Below are 21,161 nucleotides of genomic sequence, written 5' to 3' on the forward strand. Positions count from 1 at the left end.
ACTGTTGTTGCTCTTCAGGGAAGAAGACGACATGCCTTCTCTCTCCCCCTCTCTCTCAATTTGGGGATTTAGGATTCTAAGTTGGGGGAAAGACACCAAACGGCGTCATTTTGTTGTTTGGATACTGACTCAACTCTTCGACGAGCCACGTTAGCTTAAAACCAAATTGATTAGCGTTGGCACTAAAATGATCGTTTTTCAAATTTGTTGGTACTTAAAGTGATCCAAAATAAACTTTTGGTACAAAAGTGAGCGCCGTACATGACTTTTGGCATTGACAATGTACTTATCCCAAGAATAGCCTGAGGGGTTCATCTCATTTAGTTTTAACTACCAAGGGAAAGAATTTTTGCTAAGCTTTAAGCTAGTCAAAGATATATATACTAAAGTTCCGTTTCCAAAATAATTCCTTGCCAATTGGTCGGTTTGAAAGGCTGAACTCCCTTCCATCAGTTATAACTGAGAATGGTTCGTTTGATTGGAACTACACTATTCCTTGAAGCCCTCTTTCAAGGGTTGTGGATTATTGGTTCAAGAATTCAAGAAGAAGCGAGAAGTCTCTGCATTAGAAATAACATTTCTTGAAATTAAATGGACATCATCCTTTGCCCCATTAACTTCTGCAGATTAAATAAATAATTGATCAGTCAGCATCGTTTTTCAAATTCTTTTCTGGCTTGAAAAGGCAAGAAAAATTGGGAGAACTCATGATTGAGGGGAAGATTAATGTCATTATTTTGTCATTTGCAAAGCAGCATGCCTGCTTCGGGATCTGCCAATGTAGGGACCATGTCTCTGTGGTGCCTTTGTAGACAACAGCACGGAAAAATGATTTTAGGTGCAATGAAAGCAAATTCACTCATAGTTCTTGGAGAGAATTATATGTTAGAATAGACAATCTGTGAACATTAGCTAGCTAAACTCATTTAGATCAAACTGATGATGATGTACATAGTGGCAAGTAACGATTGAGTCCTTTCGATGGAATATGCAAATATTAACCATCTGCACTAAAATCAAATCTCATAAAATGAAGCTTAGGGAATGTGGTTTACTGTATTTAAGAGAGAGAGAGTAGCCAAAAACAGAAAAATGGAAGTGTCACCCAAATCTTGCCAGTGTGCATGTCTTGGATCACTATTAAAGACAGAGGTCCAGTTTTTTTTTTTTTTCCTCTTTTTGGTCGCCTGTTATAAGACTGAGAATAGAAACAAGAATCATTTCTGATTGCTTCCTAAAAGCTGCAAATGGCACAGATCTTAGGGTTTTTCTAGGGCTTTCAAACTTTACAAGATCACTACGGCTCCTTATTTCAAAGGAAAAAAAAAGTACTGGGCAAATAAAAGTCGACCGCAGCTTTTGACTGGAACGACTGCAACTATGCGTGCAAATCTCTCAGCTTTTCAATTATTTCGGCGAAGATTCCATTTTTTTCCCTTTCTTTTACTTCCAGATTATTAAGGTTTGCTCTGAAACATCTCTCTATGCATAACAAAAGCAATTCTTTAAGTTTTCTCTTAGGGCTTAGCTGAGATCTTTCCATTACTCCCTGAACTTTATAATTTGGGTTCTCACCTCTCTATGAAGGAGCACTGCACATGTATTGAACCTGAAAAAGCCATGTTCCCATACTCAAGAAGCTATAAGAGAATTTGCTTCTCCATCTGTAATTTAATTAGAGTGACTTACTTACCGTAAAAGAAAGAAAAAAGAACTTTTGTATCAAGAACCATATTTGCAGTCAGATCTACAACAATAAAAAATCCGTTTAACTTAGCAGTATATGCTAGGAAAGCATGGAGAGAAACAAAAACAAGGCACAAGAAGATATACAGCCGCAGTTTTCTTGGGTGTAGTTAGAATTAATCAGGTTTGAGATCTCTGCGTATATGGACAATATGCGTATCTCACTGCCAAAACGTGTGGTCCATCTCTCTCTCTCTCTCTCTCTCTCTTTCTCTCTCTCTGCACACTGAGTGGATGCTTTAAAGAACCCATTTTTCTTTTGGTCCCTCCCCTACAATGTAGACAGAGCTAGAAATCCATCATCTAAATCCAAGCAGTTTTGATGAAAAACTTCTAGTTCTGCTCACACCACAACTTCGGAAGCCACAAGACGATTATGTCCCATCTCTTCTCTGACTTTTAATTCACTTCACGCACACTTTCTTTAAAAGAAAACCACTCTCTTTCAATTGATAGCAGTCACGTTCTCTCATTCATTCTGAAAGCGCGCAAACTATCTTGCTTCAGCTAAAAACAAGATTCCATGTGTGCGTTTTTGCTCTCTTATCTATAAATATTTTCCAAGATCACACAAGATAACAGAATTATAATTCTGTGGCATGATGATTTTCACTATCTTGCTATCTTTTTCACTTAGCTACGCATGCATTTATCATATCATGCTATATGGAGTGCACCCCATAAAGCTATTCTCTTCTCTTGTTGCGTCAAATAAAGTGTTGGTCTCCCTCCCTCCTCTCTCTCTCTCTCTCTCTCTCTCTCTCTCTCTCTCTCTCTCTCTATCTCTCCCCTCTTTCCTTTTCAATTATGTCTTTGCAATGGTCCCCTGCGAGTTTATAACCTACCCTTTTGATGGGTTTGTTTCAATTTTTAACTGATCTCTTAATGACAGGAAAAAGAAGAGAAACAACTAAGTTGTATTAATACCAACTAATCTTGACCTATATAATTGCAATTCGGTATACATGATAAATAATAATTGTTATCATTTACAGAATCATCTGGCTGACGTGGCGACTTCAGCAGATGACACATGGAAGCAAGATATGCCATACCTCTTTTCACATCTTTCCCATGCAAAATATACGCAACATGCCATGGTTAAATATTCGGCATCTTTCTGTTAACCATTCTCCAGCAAGGAGTGAATATTTCTTCAATTATACTTATATTGTGAAAGTACAGTTTACTGTCTGTAGATTGATACTCTCTCTCTCTCTTGCTCGCTCGCTCACTTCCACTATCTCCTCGGACTCGTCATCCTCTCAGGCAACACATATTGTTCTCGTTGGCAGTTCTGGGGAAGTGAAGGGACTGATCTTGATCTGCTATCAAGATGGTTAATGCTCTCTAGCTGAAGTAAGTTCATGATCGAGTGATTTACATATTTTCTTGAGAATTTTTGTTGAGTTTATATATGCTAAAACATTCTTTTCAAAAGAGGATGTGCAGACACTAGCTCATTATGTTGCCTCAAAGTAGGTTTCCTTCTTCAGAATCAGATAATTGAACTCAAGATCTGTTGACAGATCCAAGATTCTTTCCTCTTTGGCCAAAATTAGGTTCTACTTTCACTTCAAGATGCTCAAGGATCGTTCATTAGGTTTTCAAATTGAGAAACCATGCATTTAGCAATCAGGAGATTGTCTTTTAACCAAATTAAATGGTTGTTTGTTGAGTACTCGATTAAAGAATTCTTGAGTCATCGGAAAACAAAAGTCGCTTTCTACACCAATTCTTGATTTGGGAAAGCATACTTGTCATAGGGTTCTTCTTTCAGTTGCTTCAGGTCTTAAGAAGAAAGAACATGCTCGTTTGGTGATATGTTTCAAGCTGTTATCTTTTCTTTTTCACTCTTGTTAATTAATCTGTAGTTATTGCATACTGCTGCAAATCAATGCATGGCAACCTAAATCAGCTATCTTGTGCTTGAGATTATATAGAGGAAAGGAGGTGACTTTACAGGTTAACAATTTGACAATTCTTATCTCAGCCAATCTCTAGCATCCTAATGATCATGAGAGGAGTAAGATGAACCCAATTCCAAGAGGAGGAGGAGGAGGAGGAGGAGGAGGAGGAGGAGGAGGTTTTCAATCAGCGAAGCAAGAGGAAGAAAAGAATGAGACCAGCAGGAGTCTGTCCCGCTTGGCACCACCATCAACTTCCAGGCACTGGTCAGGTTTCCGAAACCCGAGGATTGTGCGTGTCTCGCGCTCCTTTGGAGGTAAAGATAGGCACAGCAAGGTCTGCACCATTAGGGGTCTGAGGGATAGGAGGATTAGGCTCTCCGTGCCCACAGCAATTCAACTGTATGATCTTCAAGACAAGCTAGGGCTCAGCCAACCCAGCAAAGTCATCGATTGGTTGCTAGATGCCTCTAAACAAGACATCGACAGGTTGCCGCCACTCCAGTTGCCTCCGAATTTCGGCCAATTCCACCAGCAAATCCTATTCCCACATGAATCATCAAGTGCCAACTCTCAACCTTCCTTGATCTCTCCGTTTCTCCCCACAAGCTCAACAACATTCTTGAAGCATGGGATCAAGATCACTGAGAACAGTGTTGATCACAGGGTTAATGATAGCGAATCTTCGGCAATGGCAAGGTCAAAGTTTTGGAACATTGATACTTATAACACACTGAGAACAAAGGACAAGGAAGTTGAAACAGATGATCACAATGGTCAGCCTCTTTCTGAGAAGGGCAAGTGGATTGAGAATGATGCAGTGCATGGCCATTTGGGATCATCAGTCAACTCTCACCATGGACAAGTATCTGCTCAGAACTTCTTCCCAATCGTTAGTTATTCCTTGAGTGGCAGCACCTTGCCGTACTCCTATAATAATCAATGGGAGCCTTCGAATTTGTCATTGTCTCAACTTGGGACTCACGGCTTTCAATTGCTACCGGATCAAAATCCCCTAAATTCCGTGTCAGTTGCTTCCTCTTCGGCTCTTCCATCCGCCACTCCCCAGTTATACTTCTGCCCATCTGCGGCAATGACGCCAATTTTTCCTTCCTACCCTTCGTATCTTACCCCTACTGTTGAGACAGATGCGAGACAACTGAACCATCTCCATCTATTGAGCTCGAGTTCGCAGCAACACATCTTGCCTACTTCCCTCCTGCCATCGCTTCAATTGATCAGCTCGCCGATGGGATTGCCATTCCAAACGAGCACTAGTGCCAAATTTCTTCATCGGCAAGATGATGATGAGAGCGAAGAAGATGTGGATGGAAACGGTTCTTGAATCTCCAAATATGAGGAACACCCTCTCGCATGAAGATCACTTTGGACGATGATCCCCCCAAGATCTTTTAATGAGGGTTTATAATTCAATAATCTCTGTGAGAGATTGCTGCTTTTAGGAAATGGTATGAACAAGAAGTTGCATTTTTCTTGAAAAAAGTACATGGACTAAAAAAGCAGCAACATCGTCAAGGTGGCGACATTTTTTCTACTGCAGATTTGTCTCCCACAAGCACATAAGTGCCTCGTCATCATCAAATTCTGCAACAGAGTAAGGTGCTTCTATTTAATGCTTCTTTTGTACCTGGTATTTTTTAGAGCAGCATCTCAGTCATATATCATGGCCAAATTATTTGAAGAAAATGCAACAATGACTCATACAGAAACATAGTATTTCCGTTTGTTCTCTTTTTTCCTTTTTTGGCCTTGTATTCGAGCGATTATCATGCATAAGATACCTTATACACGGGATGTTATAGCCGAAAACTCCATATGTTAAGTTATGCACATTTATTCGACATGCGCCGTGTGCATCATAGTGTAAACTTACTTATGTCTTAAATTATCCGAAGATTGATATCGTTTTTTCTTCCTCTCTTGGATCCCGCTTAATTATACTTTAATTTAAGTGTCAACTTTTGGACATGCTTATCATGTTGTCAATTCTGGGGCACGCTTATTAAGTAGCTGTCTTAATGCTACTATGCGATTAGCAAATTTTTATAACATTTCCTTGCGAATTAAAACATTTACAGCTTAATGTTGTCATAGATTAAGCAGTATGTTAGGAAAAAGCAGCACTCATAAACAGTGTGAAAAAAATTAACGCATCTATTTTATTTTTGTGGTACATCCAGTAATGTCTAACGATCATATACCTCATATAATAATCATACAACAGGAGGTCCATATACAAGTGAAAAGTGCATCAGCATGAAGCAAAACCAGAATAATAATGAACGGGAAAGCTACTTTATACATCATTTAAATTTGACAAGAACGAGTTAAAAATCAGTATTTCAGCTATAACTCGTAGCGTGTCACCTCCTGTTTCTTTGGTTACAATTTAGTTTATTAATAGCGACAATACTTCCCCCACTAAACCCGGCATGCTTGTTATCATGTCTTGAAATCTACAGCAATTCGATCACAGTTACCTAATTTAGAAAAATTTCTTCCATGAGTCAACCCCATTTTGCATCACATTATGTCGAGTTGTTTTTCGATGGTGATCTCTAGTTCATAGAGAGTTTCTCTTCGTGTGTTGCTTTCCAAACTCAGGTTAGGATACCGTGATGAGTCTGATATGCTTGCATGGTGTATGTTAGCCAACATGGAATTTTCTGTCCTTTAGCAATTCGCAACCAGTAAAGTTAAAGCTGAATCACTATGCAAAGCTATTTACGTTCTCTTTGACTTCGGTCCATCTACCTCCAATTAATCACAGCTACGGCATATAATGAACCAACCCTAGCTAACTGTCTCGAAAAGAAGAAAAAAATCAGAAGAAAGGAAACAGCCCTAGCTCGTTTTTACTGTTGAGTCTGACAATTCATCAACCCCTTCTTCCTTTCTTTTGGGGGGGGTGACTTTTGCTTTGTTATTAATCCTTGATTACATTGAGATTATTCAACCTCACCTTTCGACTAATCTTGAATTCCTTCAATTTCTTTTTCGGGACATACGTGATAATGAACTCATTTTCAGTATCTTGATACTTCTTTTGATATCTACTTATGTTATAATGTTTCTTGCTCACTTCATTATCTATTCTTTAATTTCGCGTGACTTTTTATTTGATCAGCACATAAAAACAGATGTTAAAGCGATCCCTCATCACTTGATCATAGAAAATTATAACAAACATCAAGCTTTGAACTCAAATGCTTCGGCTTGATCATAAGCGTTTCATGAAACATATATATGAGTGGAGGCTATATATAAAACTTACCCTATGTTGCTATATTCCCAAGGATGAACCTCAAGGGGTTGCAATGGATTGCTAGGCCTGAGTGTAAACCTCTCTTTTGAGGTGGCGTTTACATTTCGCATGGACTCTCTTAAATCTTATTGATCCCAACTTGATTTCTTGTTTTTTTTTTTTTTTTAAATTAATCGAATGAGGTTATAGTCAATACTAACCTTTTCTAGACCATGAATAAGAGTGCAAGCAATCAAACTAACTCACTAAACATATAGTTAAAGGAAATGTAAACAACCCGAGCCGTATTGAGGGGAAAAAAATACATGCCCTTGTTCTAATGCTCTAGGACAGGCCCTGTGAGTTTATGAATGGAAAATCTTAAATATACTGATTTCTCATGAAACTAAGATTAAACATATGCCTAGGATGGAATGCAACTATTCTTAAACATGTGCAAATGCATCCAAGCTAAAAAGTGTATAGTAGTTTTTTAATCCTTTTAGATGTTCGAATTGTGCATTAAGAAACTGGGAAAATTACCTAATCAGTCCTAACCTATTGTACGGATGCTAATTTAGTTCTAAACCCTTAAATTTTACCAATTTGGTCTAAACCTTTGTGTGAAATTCCAATAAATCATTTCATTCAATTTTCATCAGAAATCACTAACGTGACGGTTCAGTTAATGCCAGCTATCCTACTTGGCATACCACCACATCAACGATTTCAAGCAAAAATTGACTGAAGGTACCACATTGGAAACCGACACAAAGGTTCAGGATTAAATCGGCAAAGTTAAGAAGTTTAGGATTAAGTTGGCATTCGTACAATAAGTTTATAATTGATTGGACAATTTTCCCAAAGAAACTTGTGCAACTAGGACTTCGAATTCATGGATACCTAAAATATCACGTGAGGAATTCCATATGCTTCAGGTGATGCTCGTGTAGACCTAGCTGCCGATGAGACTAGCTCACGATCAGGTGCATTAGGCCGAGCATGAGGCTGTTTAGTCAGTGTTCATATCGAAACTAAGTCAGAATAGTGAGCGAAAATGCCTTAACTTTGGTCCATGAATCGCTTCCCAAGCCACTCGGTCCATGGTCATCGAAATGACTTAAAACTGGGGTTGCATAGTCACTGTTCAGGTCAAGAATCACACGAGAATGTCTCTTCGCCCCTTCTTATGTTCTCCTTTCAAATTGCCAAAAAGCACCCCTCCAATCATGGAGATGGCATCATGCGAATGCCTTTTTATCCAAGAATTCTTTCCAAAACTAACGAAGAAGCTGTCCCATTTCTACGGTGGTGCTGCTCGATGATTCCAAGAATGGAATCCTCTCTCTCTCTCTCTCTCTCTCTCTCTCTCTCTCTCTCTCTCTCTCTCTCTCCCACCCTATCAGAAGCGATTCTAGTTTTTGTAACATGAAAACTACTCTATTTGAAACTTACCTTATTTTCCAAATCAGGATCTACTCGAAAACTTGTTTCTCTTATGTTCCTTTTTTAGGTTTCATTTTTCACAGCCAAATAATATAAGTAACAAGACAGTTCAAAGTAAAAGATAAATAAGTGCAAACCACGAGCAAGCGAGTAGGAGGGTGAGTTGAGAGAGACGGTTCAAAATAAAAGATGAATAAGTGCGAGCCACAAGCAAGCGAGTAGGAGGGTGAGTTGAGAGAGAGAGAGAGATTGGAAAGAACAAACAAAAAGAGAGAAAAAAAAATAGGGTTTTAAAATTTTATGAAATTGACTCCAAATTCGATTTGGTCGATTCGATTTTCAAGTGGTTCTTCAATCAGAGTTGAGAACTAAACCAGTTCCCACCACTTCCAAAATTTTAGAACCGGAAATTGAATCGATTCCAACAAGAACTTGGAACCGAACCGATTTTGGGGATGGTTCACTTTAGTTTGCGCATAGAACCGATTCGATTGCACAGCCTTAATGGCATCTAGCACTATTTTTTGCTATTGAGAGAGGGGGGGAGGGGGTTCCAGTTGAAAATGGATATGGGTTGTGTGGATGAGAGAGATCGAGGTTCCACTGAGTTTTGCATGTCCACGGCAAGCTTCGAGCTAGTTTAAATTCGGTGCAAAAAAAGATTCATGACGGGTCGTATTTTAAGCCAGCCCATGAAATCTCACTGTCTTATTGAAAAAAAGTTCCCAATTTCTAGATGTGGAAAAATGCATTAAAGAGTGAGGACATGGGACTATAGATGGTTTTTTTCAAGGATCAAATTACTAGCAGATTTGATACCTAATTTTCATGAAATTTGAAAGAGACTTTTGGGACGGAAAACTTAAATGTCAACATCCTAGTTAGCTCTTTATTATTGGTGTGTCTCTTGATAATTTTTTTTTTTTTTGTGATATATGTACGACAACGTAATTAATCGAGTGAATGCTCTGCCATGAAAGAAAGTCAACTGCCGAGGGCCAGCCCTTTTTTTCCATGTCCTTTTGCGGCCGGTCTATCAAAATACCTAACTGATTGCAGACGTCTAATTAATTTTTTTAAAACAGAAACAAGAGGAAAAATAAAATAAAAGAAACAAGCATGTTGAAGTAGTGCAACCAAACCCTAACTAAATCTGGTAGAAATCGTTGATTTTGGCCCTTCAAATGTTATAGAACCATGTTTTAAAACCCTAGCTATTTGGCTAATATTTCTACAAGTCTTGCAATAGCTAGGCTCTTAGAGGAAGGTTGAAACTTATTAAATCTCTACCCCCACACAACACTATAAGGCCAAATTACTCTCTATGTTTGGTCTAACGTCTTTAGTCATCACTTATTTCCGCCCGCAAAAAAGAACACACTATATAATGCACATGCGACTCGAACGAAACTTTATGGCACGCCATACGATCGATTGGCCCAATGATACAGCAGATTGAGAATATGTTCCTCGATATATTACAAAATGGTCTAATCTTTTCTACTTTTTTTTATGTACCCGTGATTTATAATTGAAGGCTTGATGTTGACAAAGGTGTGAAAATGGAAAAGAAGAAGAAAAAGAAGAAGACGAACAGAACGCAATTTTAACCTATTTGTATAGCTACCGACATCAGTCCCCTCTTCACACATGCATAGCACAAGAGCATAAAAACCATGCGCATGCAACGAAGCACGCCGAGCTAGTGCATGTGATCACGTCATTGTATAAAGTAGGGCTGCATTATTTCACATTGCCAAGGACAGTCGGTCTATGGAGCCCCCCATGTAGATCCCACAAAAGCCCTACATTTACTTGCGTGAGAGCGAGAGCGAGAGAGAGAGAGAAAGAGAGAGAGAGAGAGAGAGAGTGACCCCCTGCAACATTTAGAAACCCTAGAACATGACAAGAGGCCTCCCTCTATATATTGTGTAGACTACAGAGAAACAAATTTAACTTCATGATGGTTAGTCATAGTCTAAGGAGAACAATCTCGTGTTAGAACTGAACAAGAGGTTAATATATTATACACACGTTGCTGGAATAATAATAAAAAAATCGCATGTAGATCCGCATAGTGATTGCCCATATAATAAGAGCGATTCGCGATACCACTTAGTGCAAACAACATCATATTTTGGCCATTTTACCCGAGTGTTTAGCTCAAGCCTTACCTAACTTACAAGGTTAATGAGGCGTTTCATGGGCTCGAATTTATTTATCCAAGTATCTAGCTAGCCAAGTGGCAATCTTCCTCACCATCATAATAGAAAAATTATCATCCTAAAAAATATGTTAGGACATGTACTTTTTGAGAGGTCTAGTTTCAATGGGTCCATAGTCTTCTCGAGATATGATTTGATTTAATCTAGTAAAATCAATAAACAAGATAAGAGATCACAATGTACATTCCAATTGTCCTATGACAACTGAAGTTTTTTTTTTTTTTAATACGTGGTTGTACATAGAACTCTAAGTGGTACCAAAGTCAGGAGGTCTCAAATTTGATTCCTCATATTGTCCGGAGTTACTTTTCATAATGCATGGTGGGTTCAACAAATCTTTCGCCGGCCCGACCATTGGATTCTCGCGCGCTGAAGACCTTCATCGCCAAATCAATCTTTGTCGAAGAGAGTTAAGATATGAAATCGACGTCACGCTCAAGCGGTTTGATTAAAAGAAACACAGTTGCACCCTCAACCTCAAAATCAAGGGATGACTTATCTGCTCACTCTTTTTGTCTGTGAGGACGCATAAAAAAGGCCTTATGTGTCATTTTCTTTGGGACGCTTTACTCCAATCCAACGGAAGATAAGCATTTGGCATGAAAGAATTCACAGCCAAGGAAAAAGGGGCTTGTGGGGCTGTAGAACATGCCATTCTCTCCCCAGACTGGGACAGATGAAAAGGATAGGAGGGAGAGAACGAGCGAGAGCTGCAGATAGGGACTGAATTCTGAAGCAGTATACATCCTCATCTCTCTCTCTCTCTCTCTCTCTCTCGTGTGACAGGGTCACAAGATCCAAGAAGAACATTAAAGGATTCCCCAGTGGCAAGTTGGGTTTAAAGTTGGCTTCAAAGAAAAGGTTTCTTGTGGTGGTCCTAAAGTTAAAAGGATAGGGTAATACTTACTCATATCCACCTCCAGAACAAGATAGGGCAATACACGCATGTATATATGCATCTGCATATACGTATTCCTGTCGAGTGAATGAAACGGAGCGTCGCAATGCCACGATGCCGGGGTACAATCCTGAGCCGTTCGTCCTTCATTGTGTCGGTCGGGGGAATCTACAGTAGTGTCCTACCGTCGGGAACCTGTACATTGCGGTCTTTTAACTTGGGACCAAATTCAGCCTGACATATTTATTTGCAGGGATGCAGAGTGCATTAGGTATTTTAATGGCCGACTAAGTAGGACTCGCTTTCGTATCCACGAGTTACTCGGATTATATCTTGGTATCACCGATAATCTGAACTAGATGTGTCCTTCATTGACATTATTTTTGAGCGGGGCCAAGCCTAGCAGTCCCATCATACAATGTAGACAGGCAGATGTACTATATCAGTGAGATTTTCTGCTGCATAGTATCTATAGGTGTGGTCCTATTTACGAATAAATTGCTACGTACACCGGAGGAACACGTGTGAGGTATTTGTCTCCGTCATTAGGCATTTGAAAAGGAATTCCATCAGGGGCAAATGGAACTCCCAAGCAACTCAATGTTGCTTGGGTGCGAGAAGCGCGAGATTTAGACCTATGCTATCTAACAACAGACGAACAAAAGATTTTCTATCTGTTTTTTTTTTTTTTAGAACGAAAGTGTATGTCAAAGATATAGCAAAATCCCTCCTCAAACTCGAAGCGAGAGCCTGAACATAACCCCCGACCGAGCACCCACTTGAGTTCGCAATGCTTGGTTTCGATCCAATGACCCATTTACGGCGGTTTCGAGCGGCAAAGATGCCCTGCTGCTCATCACAGACTTTGCAACTGATCTTCATTATGGTCATCCGAACGCAAACGGTCCCGAGTCAAGCCATTGCCTTTGCCAATCCAATGACATTGGGACTGACTCGACGAGAACAGAAGGACAACTGTCCGACAGCTGAGAGAAAGGAATGAGGAGGCTGCAAAAATCATGTGGAGGCCCATGTTGGTTGGTGGGTCGACCCAAGAACCTTTGTCAAAGGGCTCTATGTTCTCACCGAGACCAGACCCAATGCAAGACGTCGCAAAATAGGGCACGAGAAGCGATGGTTTCTGCGCGAGGGGATGGGAAAAACCAGAGGAGCTTGATCTGGGGGGCCAATGCAATTTCCATTTTCTCAGCAGAGATGAAGAAGACGAGGAGGAGGAGGGTAAAGAATATTATATTAGAAATTTAAAAAAAAAAAGTCGAATGAAAATGAAAATGAAAACGTTTAGTGAAGATAGCCCCCGGCGAGGATCGAACTCGCGACCTTTCGCTTACGAAGCGAACGCACTACCACTATGCTACGGAGGCCCTGTTGATGTTTCTTACCTAATAAAATTATTAAAAACTTTCTCCTCATGTTGCAGTTACCAACTAGAGTTCGTTTGCTTTTAAAGCTCGCGCTCTCTCTCTCTCTCTAAATATATACCCTTTTTTTTGTTATTTATTTATTGGGAAAATGTCACAAATGGTCCCTATACTATTACTTAATGTGTAATTTGGTCCCTAAACTTTCGATTGGCTCAATTTGATCCTTAAACTATTAATAAATATCCGATTTGGTCCCTGAACTTTCAATCGGCTCAATTTGGTCCCTGAACTATTTGATAAATGTCTGATTTGGTCCCTGAACTTTTGATCGGCTCAATTTAGTCCCTAAATTATTGATAAATATTCGATTTAGTCCTTAGTTACTGTTTTTCCTATTTTATTTTTTATTTTTAATTTTTTTTGCTTATTCTCTCTTCCCTCCGCCGACTCCGGCGGAGGGAAGCCGGCTCCGGCGAGGCTCGCCCTCGCCGGACGCAGGCGAGGGCGGCCCTCGCCGGCGTCGAGCGAGGGCTCCCTCGCAGATCTGGCGAGGCCCCTCCCGGCGTCGGGCGAGGGAGCTCCTCGCCCGCCCCTCGCCGGCGTCGGGCGAGGAGCTCCTCGCCCGCCCCTCGCCGGTGTCGGGCGAGGGCTCCCTCGCAGATCTGGCGAGCGAGCCCCTCGCTCGATGCCAAGCTGCGAGGGCCCCTCGCCCGACGCCGGCGAGGGGCTCCCTCGCCCGACTCCGGGGAGGGCTCCCTCGCCAGATCTGCGAGGGAGCCTCTCGCTCGATGCCGGCGAGGGCCGCCCTCGCAGATCTGGCGAGGGGTGCTCCTCGCCCGACGCCGACGAGGGCTCCCTCGCAGCCCGGCGTCGGGCGAGGGCTCCCTCGCAGCCTGGCGTCGGGAGAGGGGCTCGCTCTCTAGATCTGCGGGGAGCCCCTCGCCCGACGCCGGCGAGGGCTCCCTCGCTCGACGCCGGCGAGGGCCGCCCTTGCCTGCGTCCGGCGAGGGCGACCCTCGCCGGAGCCGGCTTCCCTCCGCCGGAGCCAGCGGAGGGAAGAGAGAATAAGCAAAAAAAAATTAAAAAATTAAAAAATTAAAAAATAAAAATTAAAAAATGAAAAAATAAATAAAAATAAAAATAAAAAAAGGAAAAACAGTAACTAAGGACTAAATCGAATATTTATTAATAATTCGGGGATTAAATTGAGCCAATCAGTTTAGGGACCAAATCAGACATTTATCAAATAATTCAGGGATCAAGTGGTAATTGAAAGTTCGGGGACCAAAATCGGATTTATCGATAGTTCAAGGACCAAAGTGGCCGTGAAAGTTCGTGGACCAAATTGCACGTTAGGTAATAGTATAGGACCATTTGACGTTTTTGTTATTTATTTATCAAGGCCTGAAGGGATTTTTTTCCCTTTTTTTTTTTTTTTTTTTTTTTGAGTCTTCATCGGATTGGGGCTCTTTGTGGCCACACCTGAAATGGGTGTTTTTGAGCCACTGATGAGAAGTCAAATTCAGTATCAACGCTAACCTCTGCATCATCCCTTTCACCATCAAAGATGCCCTGTCAATTGGGTCATTCTAACGTCCTCTCCTTTCCCCTCCTATAGTGTCGGTCCAAAAATGTAACCTCCTAGTCCTAGGCTTCCCTGGTCCCGTCCTATTCGCGCCCCGCCGGAGCTGCAATGGCCACGCTCATTCGACTCCGCGTCTCGGATTCACGTGCTTCGCGGTTTGCTCGTTGCCAGAGCCCTCGCGACGAGGGAGTTCTACCTATCTATGCTATCCGGCCATGTTGAACGTTTCAGGTTCACATCATCTTTCATGCAACAGACTAAATATGCGTGTTCGGCAGATTGGTAGACGTCAAACTTCCTCCAGTTACGGGCCAAGAAACGGCTTTTACAACCTGTGGAGTGTTTCAGGAATCTCATGGATGACTTGCCATTGAGAAGACATGGATCAGAGCCTCCAGTGAATGATGCAATCCTGAAGTTCAGAGTTAAACAGTGGATTGTATATTGCTCATTTTACAAAGATGTATGACATAATGTTCCAAGACAATCACGGATTTCTTGATCATCCATGGATAAGAACTTTCTCACACCAAATATTATGCTTTCAAAACAAACATCCAAAAGGAAAATCAGAAAAGAAAAGGAGGGAAGAAAAAGGATTTGCCAAAAAGAATGAGAACCCAAGATATCAGCAGCCAAACAATTCCCGGCGCCTACTTGGCCTGGCTCTGGATCCCCCTGTTTCGCCTATCACGACCTCATTGATCAGGTCTTTGAAGATGGAGCGCTCGATGTCTAATACCATCCCAGATGTCTCGCTGTTGAACTCCGTCCAGCTCTCGGACCGGTGCAGCACATCCTCCCACAAGATGCTCTTTAGACCATCGTCCTCTTCCTGAAAATCGTGCGATGGTTTTTTGGCCTCGAGCTGCTCGACCTCCATGCACAACTCTTTCAAAAGCTTCTGTGCAGTGAAGGTCTTACGTGCTAGCTTCTCTGATTTCAACCATGGGTCGTGAGAAACGCCCAAAAACGATAGCTTTCCAACAAGAATCTCATTTACGGCATCGAAGATGAATTTCCTGTGAATTTTCTCCTGGTTCAGCTTCAAAGTTGCAGCCTTGCCACAGGTGGGGTCTTCTCTTGTTATAGCCCTTGATTTCGTTTGTTCTAAAACCGAGAACAACTCGGGGTTTATGGGGTGGCCTGATGGGTGCAGCTGAAATGCAGTCATACTCGATCCAAGGTCTCTGAGCAAGAGGCCTGAAGCTAGCAATATCTCAGAAACATATCGGTGGTCAGGGTTCGTGTTCTCACAAAGAGAGGCAATGTAATCTATTCTTTCTTCGTCATGGCTCGAGTTGAGTCTTCTAAGCTTCTGAACCAACTGCTCAACGTTCTGCAACTTCCTGCGATTAACCTCGGAGGTAGCAATGGTGCCCGAGCCATTTGGCTGGAGGCTCTCTGTCGTGTTCCACTGATCATGGACACGATTGTAGTCAGACTCATAAGCAACATTATCTGCACCATGGACAGTATTCCAAATGAGATACACAATACAATGTTGGTGCAACAATCACAGTTGCAAACCTATAAACAGCTAATGGTAGCTATTATAATCATTCAAATTGAATTAACAGTTCAAAAATCTAGATAATAAGCTCACTTGTACTTGAATGTTTTGAGTGTAGAAGCTTTACCTTCGAAAGAATTTACCATCTGCTTTATAGGAATTGGGGCATCTTCTGTGCGTACCAATGAGTCAAGGACTGATACTGGACTGTGATATTCTGCAGCTGCTGTATTAAGTTCCGCCAATGTTTCATCTTCATCCACTATGAGAATTGACTTCTTTAATCCATATGGCAAAGTAAGATGCTATTAGTCAATCAGCGATTACTACAATGTGATAATCGTTTTAGGGATGGAAGTAACAACTGGATGCACAGGCACCTACCTTTTGCTTTGGCTCAGTGTCTGAGTAGCTAGAGGTCTCCATGCATGGACTCTGGCTGCTCTTCTCCAGAGTCAGCAGTTCACTGTTTAAGACTTCTGTATCAATTGTCGACTCAAAGATGAAACTACTGTCTGAATGAACAGACACGTCATCTCCTTGATAACTTGGCGTTCTTGAATCGTTACTAATTTCACTCAGTTGGTCATCAGTAGAATGCAGATTGGAAGATCTGTGCCTGTGTCTTCCACCTGGCGAACTAAATTCAGTACTCTGCCGGTTGGACAGCTTTCTGGGTTTATTTGGATCAGGTGGAGGAGTGGGTGGACGAGATCGTCTCTCCAAGTCCAGCTTCTTCTGCTGCAATCTGGGGCTCACTGAACCTGAGCTTTTTGCAGAACTTGCGGGGTTCTCTTTAGAAACTTGCTGAGGCCTTGATGATGTTCGTGTAGATTTTGTATTCCTGCCACTGGCTTTCTTATCAGCAGAGCTGCTAGTGGACTCTAAGCGACCAGTCTTTCGAGACGGATCTTTAGCTGGCCGGCTAGAAGTTGGATAGTTTCTAGAATCTGCGTTGCTCTGGATTTTATGCAGACTGGAGAGTGTGTCCAATGGGATCATTGAGGAAGCATTGAACCCATGTTTCTCAACAAGTTTTGCAGGTTTCATAATCACGATTGGGGATTCAAAAGACCTTGAACTTTCGGATCCCTCAATGTCTGGAGCAGTTCCACAGTTGCTCGGTGGATTCTGTTGCCTTTGCAATCTCGAGTTCTGGTTGAGATTTCTAGATTTTCCCATGGGGTCCTTTTGGGTTCCAAAATGTGAAGCTTGCTCTTCTTTCCTGGTCTCCAAAAGTCCCTTAGCCTGGATTGCTTCCAGAATTTGCTTCAGAGCTCTGAGATCCTTCCCAGACTGTTTAAATTCAAGATCTTTCAACCTTTTCTCGATTTCACCATAAACCGAAGGATAGGGGTCAATGGGCTTTTGAGGAGCTTTGGTAGGTTTAAATGGAAGTTTTTGAGAAGTTCGATTGCCATCCATCTGCCTCCAAGGCGCTGGTTCATTCGGAGACCTTGAAATGGGTTTCATGACAGCATCATGATTTCTCCACCGTGGCGACTCAGGCTCTTTACTTGAATTTCTTGACGACTCGAAATTTCTGATAGGTCTGCCTAGTCCGTTTTCTTTCAATGTTCTTGACAATGAATCCGCAAGTTCAGATGAGCTGGATTTGATGGAGCCAACCAGAGCATCAGCAGCCGAGGCAGAATCTGGCAATGCCTCCAAGCCCATCAACTTTGCTACAACACTAGGTGGGCGCTTCTGAGACTCACATGATTGTGGTGGATTTTGGGCTCTCTCGTGTGAGTTTCTGCTACCCTTCGACACACTTCGTACAAGATTGGCTTTTGAATTAGAGTTGGAGCTCAGGACTGAACTCTCCCTACTGTCAAGTGAAAGTCTGGGTCGCTCTTTCAGCTTCTGGGTGGATTTAATTGTCTCCCGTGATTCAAAGGACAAACGATTTAGCTCTCTTCCATCGTAAGACAATCGAGCTGCATCCTTTGATATCAGATGCACAGCCCCATCTCTTGCTTCATACGTCGGTCTCGAAGGCTCCCGAACATCGTTGAAGTACCAAGGTGCTTGTCGGAGTTTTGTAAGAACCTTCAGAGATTCATTAAGATCTGCAGGCACATTCTGCTTCACCTTGAAACCATCTACTGAAGAACCTTCAGCAGGTTTCGGTGGTTGTAATGGCTTCAGTGAGTCTCTATATCTCGCTTTGCGTCCGGTTACTTCCTCTCTAGCCATAGAATTAACTGGTAGACTTCGAGCTTCCCTATACATTGAATCTTTGACTACATCCCGTAGATCCAACGACTTGCGGCGTAAATTAGGAGAGGAGCTTGATTGGCTCACCATAGCATCCCTTGAGGGAGCTTCAGGAAACGTGATTCGATCAAAGGAAGAGGTTTCGGGTTGAACTGCTCTGCCACATTCCAGGGAGGACATGGAAGATGAACAAGTGGACGAAAAAGAAGCTCTGGATGATTCAGTGGAAAATCTCTGTTTCTCAGTCCCAGTTTTATAAAAATTTACTTCCTGCCATAAAGAACGTCAATCAATTCTTAATACCACTGTCCAAACCACAAAATGAGCTGAACACCAAACTGTGTGGAAGGCCAAATTGGAGCCAGACTACTATGTCAAAGAAAAAAGAGAAAAAGAAGATAGAATCAAGAAATCTAAAGAACAATGCCATTTCTTGGGTTTATTTACAACATTGCATATAAACACGCAAGAAACCTAAAATAAAGAACTTATACTTGCAAAGATAATTGACGTAGTGAATTTTCATGAGCCATTGGATATATAGTTAATGCATGAAACTGTGACCAGGGAAACAAATATTTGATGGACATAACATTGTTTGAATATCCAAACTCAAATTTCCCTTGTCTTAATCAATTTGAACAATGAAGTAGCAGTTGCAAGTCCTTTACGGAAATGGGATGAAACAGATATAGAGAGCTTACATCAGGTGCTTGCCGAAGGTACATATTCGCAGATTCTCTATCCATGCCGAGATCATTGGATTGAGAATTTCCTGGTAGGAAGAGATACATTAGATTGCAAGTGTGTGAGTTCCAACGGATCTTGGGTAATTAGTACTTGCAAGTTTTAAGCATTCAGAAAAAGGCAAACATTTATCAACAGTTGATACATAAACATAGCAAGATACATGGAAAGAGTATATATATACACCACTGGCATGAATAGATGTTGACTTGCATGATAAAATTGCATTACAAGTCAGTAATTTCGAATGGCAAAATCTTTTGGCTAGCTCCATACCGGGCACAATCAACAAAAAAACTATATTTTACGACTCTATAAAGAAGAAGAGGACTATTATCATTCTATGAGAAGCTCTCTCTTGTGCCAAATTAAATTGTACATCGGCCTCTTGAGCATAGAGTCCAGTCGAGTACTATTAAAGTTAATCAGAACATAATAAACAGCCAAATTTGAAACAGTAAGTGAGGATGCTAACTTTTCAAAAAAGGCATCGCAAAAGATTGATCAAAGTACTAATCAGGATAAGCTCAGAGAGTTTCCCAGCAAAGGGTCGGAAATTACCAGGAAGAAGCCTTTTGTGGCTATAGCGCCTACCAGCAACCATTTGGTGACGATCGAAAATCTGGAAAATCCCGGTCATGCATCCGATTTGTTTCTGCAAATCTGGGTTGTCGTCCGCCAATGTTTGCAGAAGCTTCGCAGCCATTTCCACCACCTCTCTTTTACTTCACAGAAAAAGATGATAAAATTGATCTCTCTCGATCTCAGGAACAACCTATCTCCTGTTCAAAGTTGCAACATTCACACTCCAATTCCAAAAGAATCTGACCATATGCTCTCCGACAATTTGGGCATTGTTATGAACAAAACAATACTTGGAGAATATATCGGATATTCAAGTCTGAAAGCCAAAAGAGCAATGCTGTGCCTCTCACACTCTTCAGCAAAAGTAGCTAGAAGCAAGAAAGGACCATGAAAGAGGCATTCATGCATTTGCTTGAACCACAAAAGAGGAGAGCACTTTCCACACTCATGTAGCTCCCGAGATGGGGACCGCCAAATATAGAAATTTCCACAAAATCAAGTCATTTTTGCTTCAGAACACATACAAAAGAAAGCCACCCGAATTTCTCTCTTGAAGCTCCACTCTGTTCCAGCTGATTACGGCTTAAAGGCAGATTTAGTCTCCTCTTGCAATGAGAAGTCCATTTTCTCCTGCAATTGGACAACCACCCTCAATGGCATTCCCACAAATTCCTCCCAAAAATTCAGTCTTTATCAGATACAAGGGAAATTCAAGCTCGAGAGTGCTATACAAATCAAAAGGAACGAGACTACTTGAATCTGATATCACAGGACCAATGATAAAACTCTTTTTTTTTCCTGAGAGGGTTGAAGATAAGGAGATTCACCCAAGAACCGATACAATGTGCAGATAAAAATCACCAATTGTTTTTTGGCAGTATTACCTCCAACAAACACCACCAACATAAATGCAGACCCAGAGGCGAGAACATGTAGGAATCTTTGCAGATCCAAGAAAGGAGATGTTTTTAGTATTTATCCTTAGCAGAGGAACAAAAGGGAGAGACCAAGCAGAAGAGATGAGACAGGGAGAGTTTGTCTGTTATACCAAGGAAAATGTGATAAAGTAAGCCAATCTGGTGAGAGAGAGAGAGAGAGAGAGTTGGCAAAAGGATATATTTTAATGTGGGGGTGTGGATTTTCGTGGGTCAAAATGCAGATGTACTCACACATTGCACTCTTTGGCTCAAACATCCATGTGGGTTGAGTTTGTGAGTGGGTCTCAGGCTGTCCGCGTCTACATGTGATCTTGTCACAGAGAGAGAGAGAGAGAGAGAGAGAGTTCATAGGGTGGACATGGAGCAAGCAGTTTCTTTATCTGGTGTTTATCCACCATAGAACCCATCAAGGAGGGCATTTGATGGGCGAAAGTTCTGGTTTTTCTTTCCTTCTGGTAGAAAAGATCAAAGTCGATCATAAGTGGAATTAAAATTATTTGTGGCGCAGTACGAAAATCCCCTACTTTTTTTATAATTTGATGTTTCATTCTTGAATTTATCGTGATTTTGATTTTTTATTGACATTTTATAATATAACATTAATCATTATACAACCCAAATTGCGATGTTATGACAAAGTTCAATGATATTATATAGGAAGAATCTTTATTATAATGTATCAATTCGCGACTTCCCTTTCG

At 41.4% G+C, this 21,161-nt stretch overlaps 2 protein-coding genes and 1 non-coding gene across 5 annotated transcripts; 1 reads left to right on the forward strand and 2 right to left on the reverse strand.

Moving 5' to 3' along the window:
• Positions 1–2,901: 2,901 nt before the first annotated feature.
• On the forward strand, positions 2,902–5,360 carry LOC104434364 (transcription factor TCP5). Its single transcript, XM_010047302.3, has 2 exons — positions 2,902–3,105; positions 3,740–5,360. The coding sequence occupies exon 2, from the start codon at positions 3,778–3,780 to the stop codon at positions 4,996–4,998; it is 1,221 nt and encodes a 406-aa protein (XP_010045604.2). The 5' UTR covers positions 2,902–3,105; positions 3,740–3,777; the 3' UTR covers positions 4,999–5,360.
• A 7,440-nt stretch (positions 5,361–12,800) lies between these two features.
• On the reverse strand, positions 12,801–12,872 carry TRNAT-CGU. The gene has a single exon. It is a non-coding gene; the product is annotated as a tRNA-Thr (tRNA).
• A 2,003-nt stretch (positions 12,873–14,875) lies between these two features.
• LOC104420694 (protein LONGIFOLIA 1) lies at positions 14,876–20,749 on the reverse strand. 3 transcript variants are annotated; one of them, XM_018867696.2, is made up of 7 exons: positions 20,407–20,749; positions 20,047–20,152; positions 19,499–19,719; positions 18,895–18,965; positions 16,355–18,460; positions 16,098–16,248; positions 14,876–15,918 (listed from the first exon to the last, which is right to left on the reverse strand). In XM_018867696.2, the coding sequence occupies exons 3-7, from the start codon at positions 19,641–19,643 to the stop codon at positions 15,086–15,088; spliced, it is 3,306 nt and encodes a 1,101-aa protein (XP_018723241.2). In that variant the 5' UTR covers positions 19,644–19,719; positions 20,047–20,152; positions 20,407–20,749; the 3' UTR covers positions 14,876–15,085. The 3 variants fall into 3 exon arrangements, with proteins under 3 accessions (XP_018723241.2, XP_018723242.2, XP_039162622.1); XM_018867697.2 differs by lacking the exon at positions 20,047–20,152; XM_039306688.1 differs by lacking the exons at positions 19,499–19,719; positions 20,047–20,152; positions 20,407–20,749 and adding an exon at positions 19,169–19,190.
• Between the last annotated feature and the right edge of the window lie 412 nt (positions 20,750–21,161).

The sequence above is a fragment of the Eucalyptus grandis genome, chromosome 2 (genome assembly GCF_016545825.1).
Source record: "Eucalyptus grandis isolate ANBG69807.140 chromosome 2, ASM1654582v1, whole genome shotgun sequence".
Taxonomy (NCBI): Eukaryota; Viridiplantae; Streptophyta; class Magnoliopsida; order Myrtales; family Myrtaceae; genus Eucalyptus; species Eucalyptus grandis.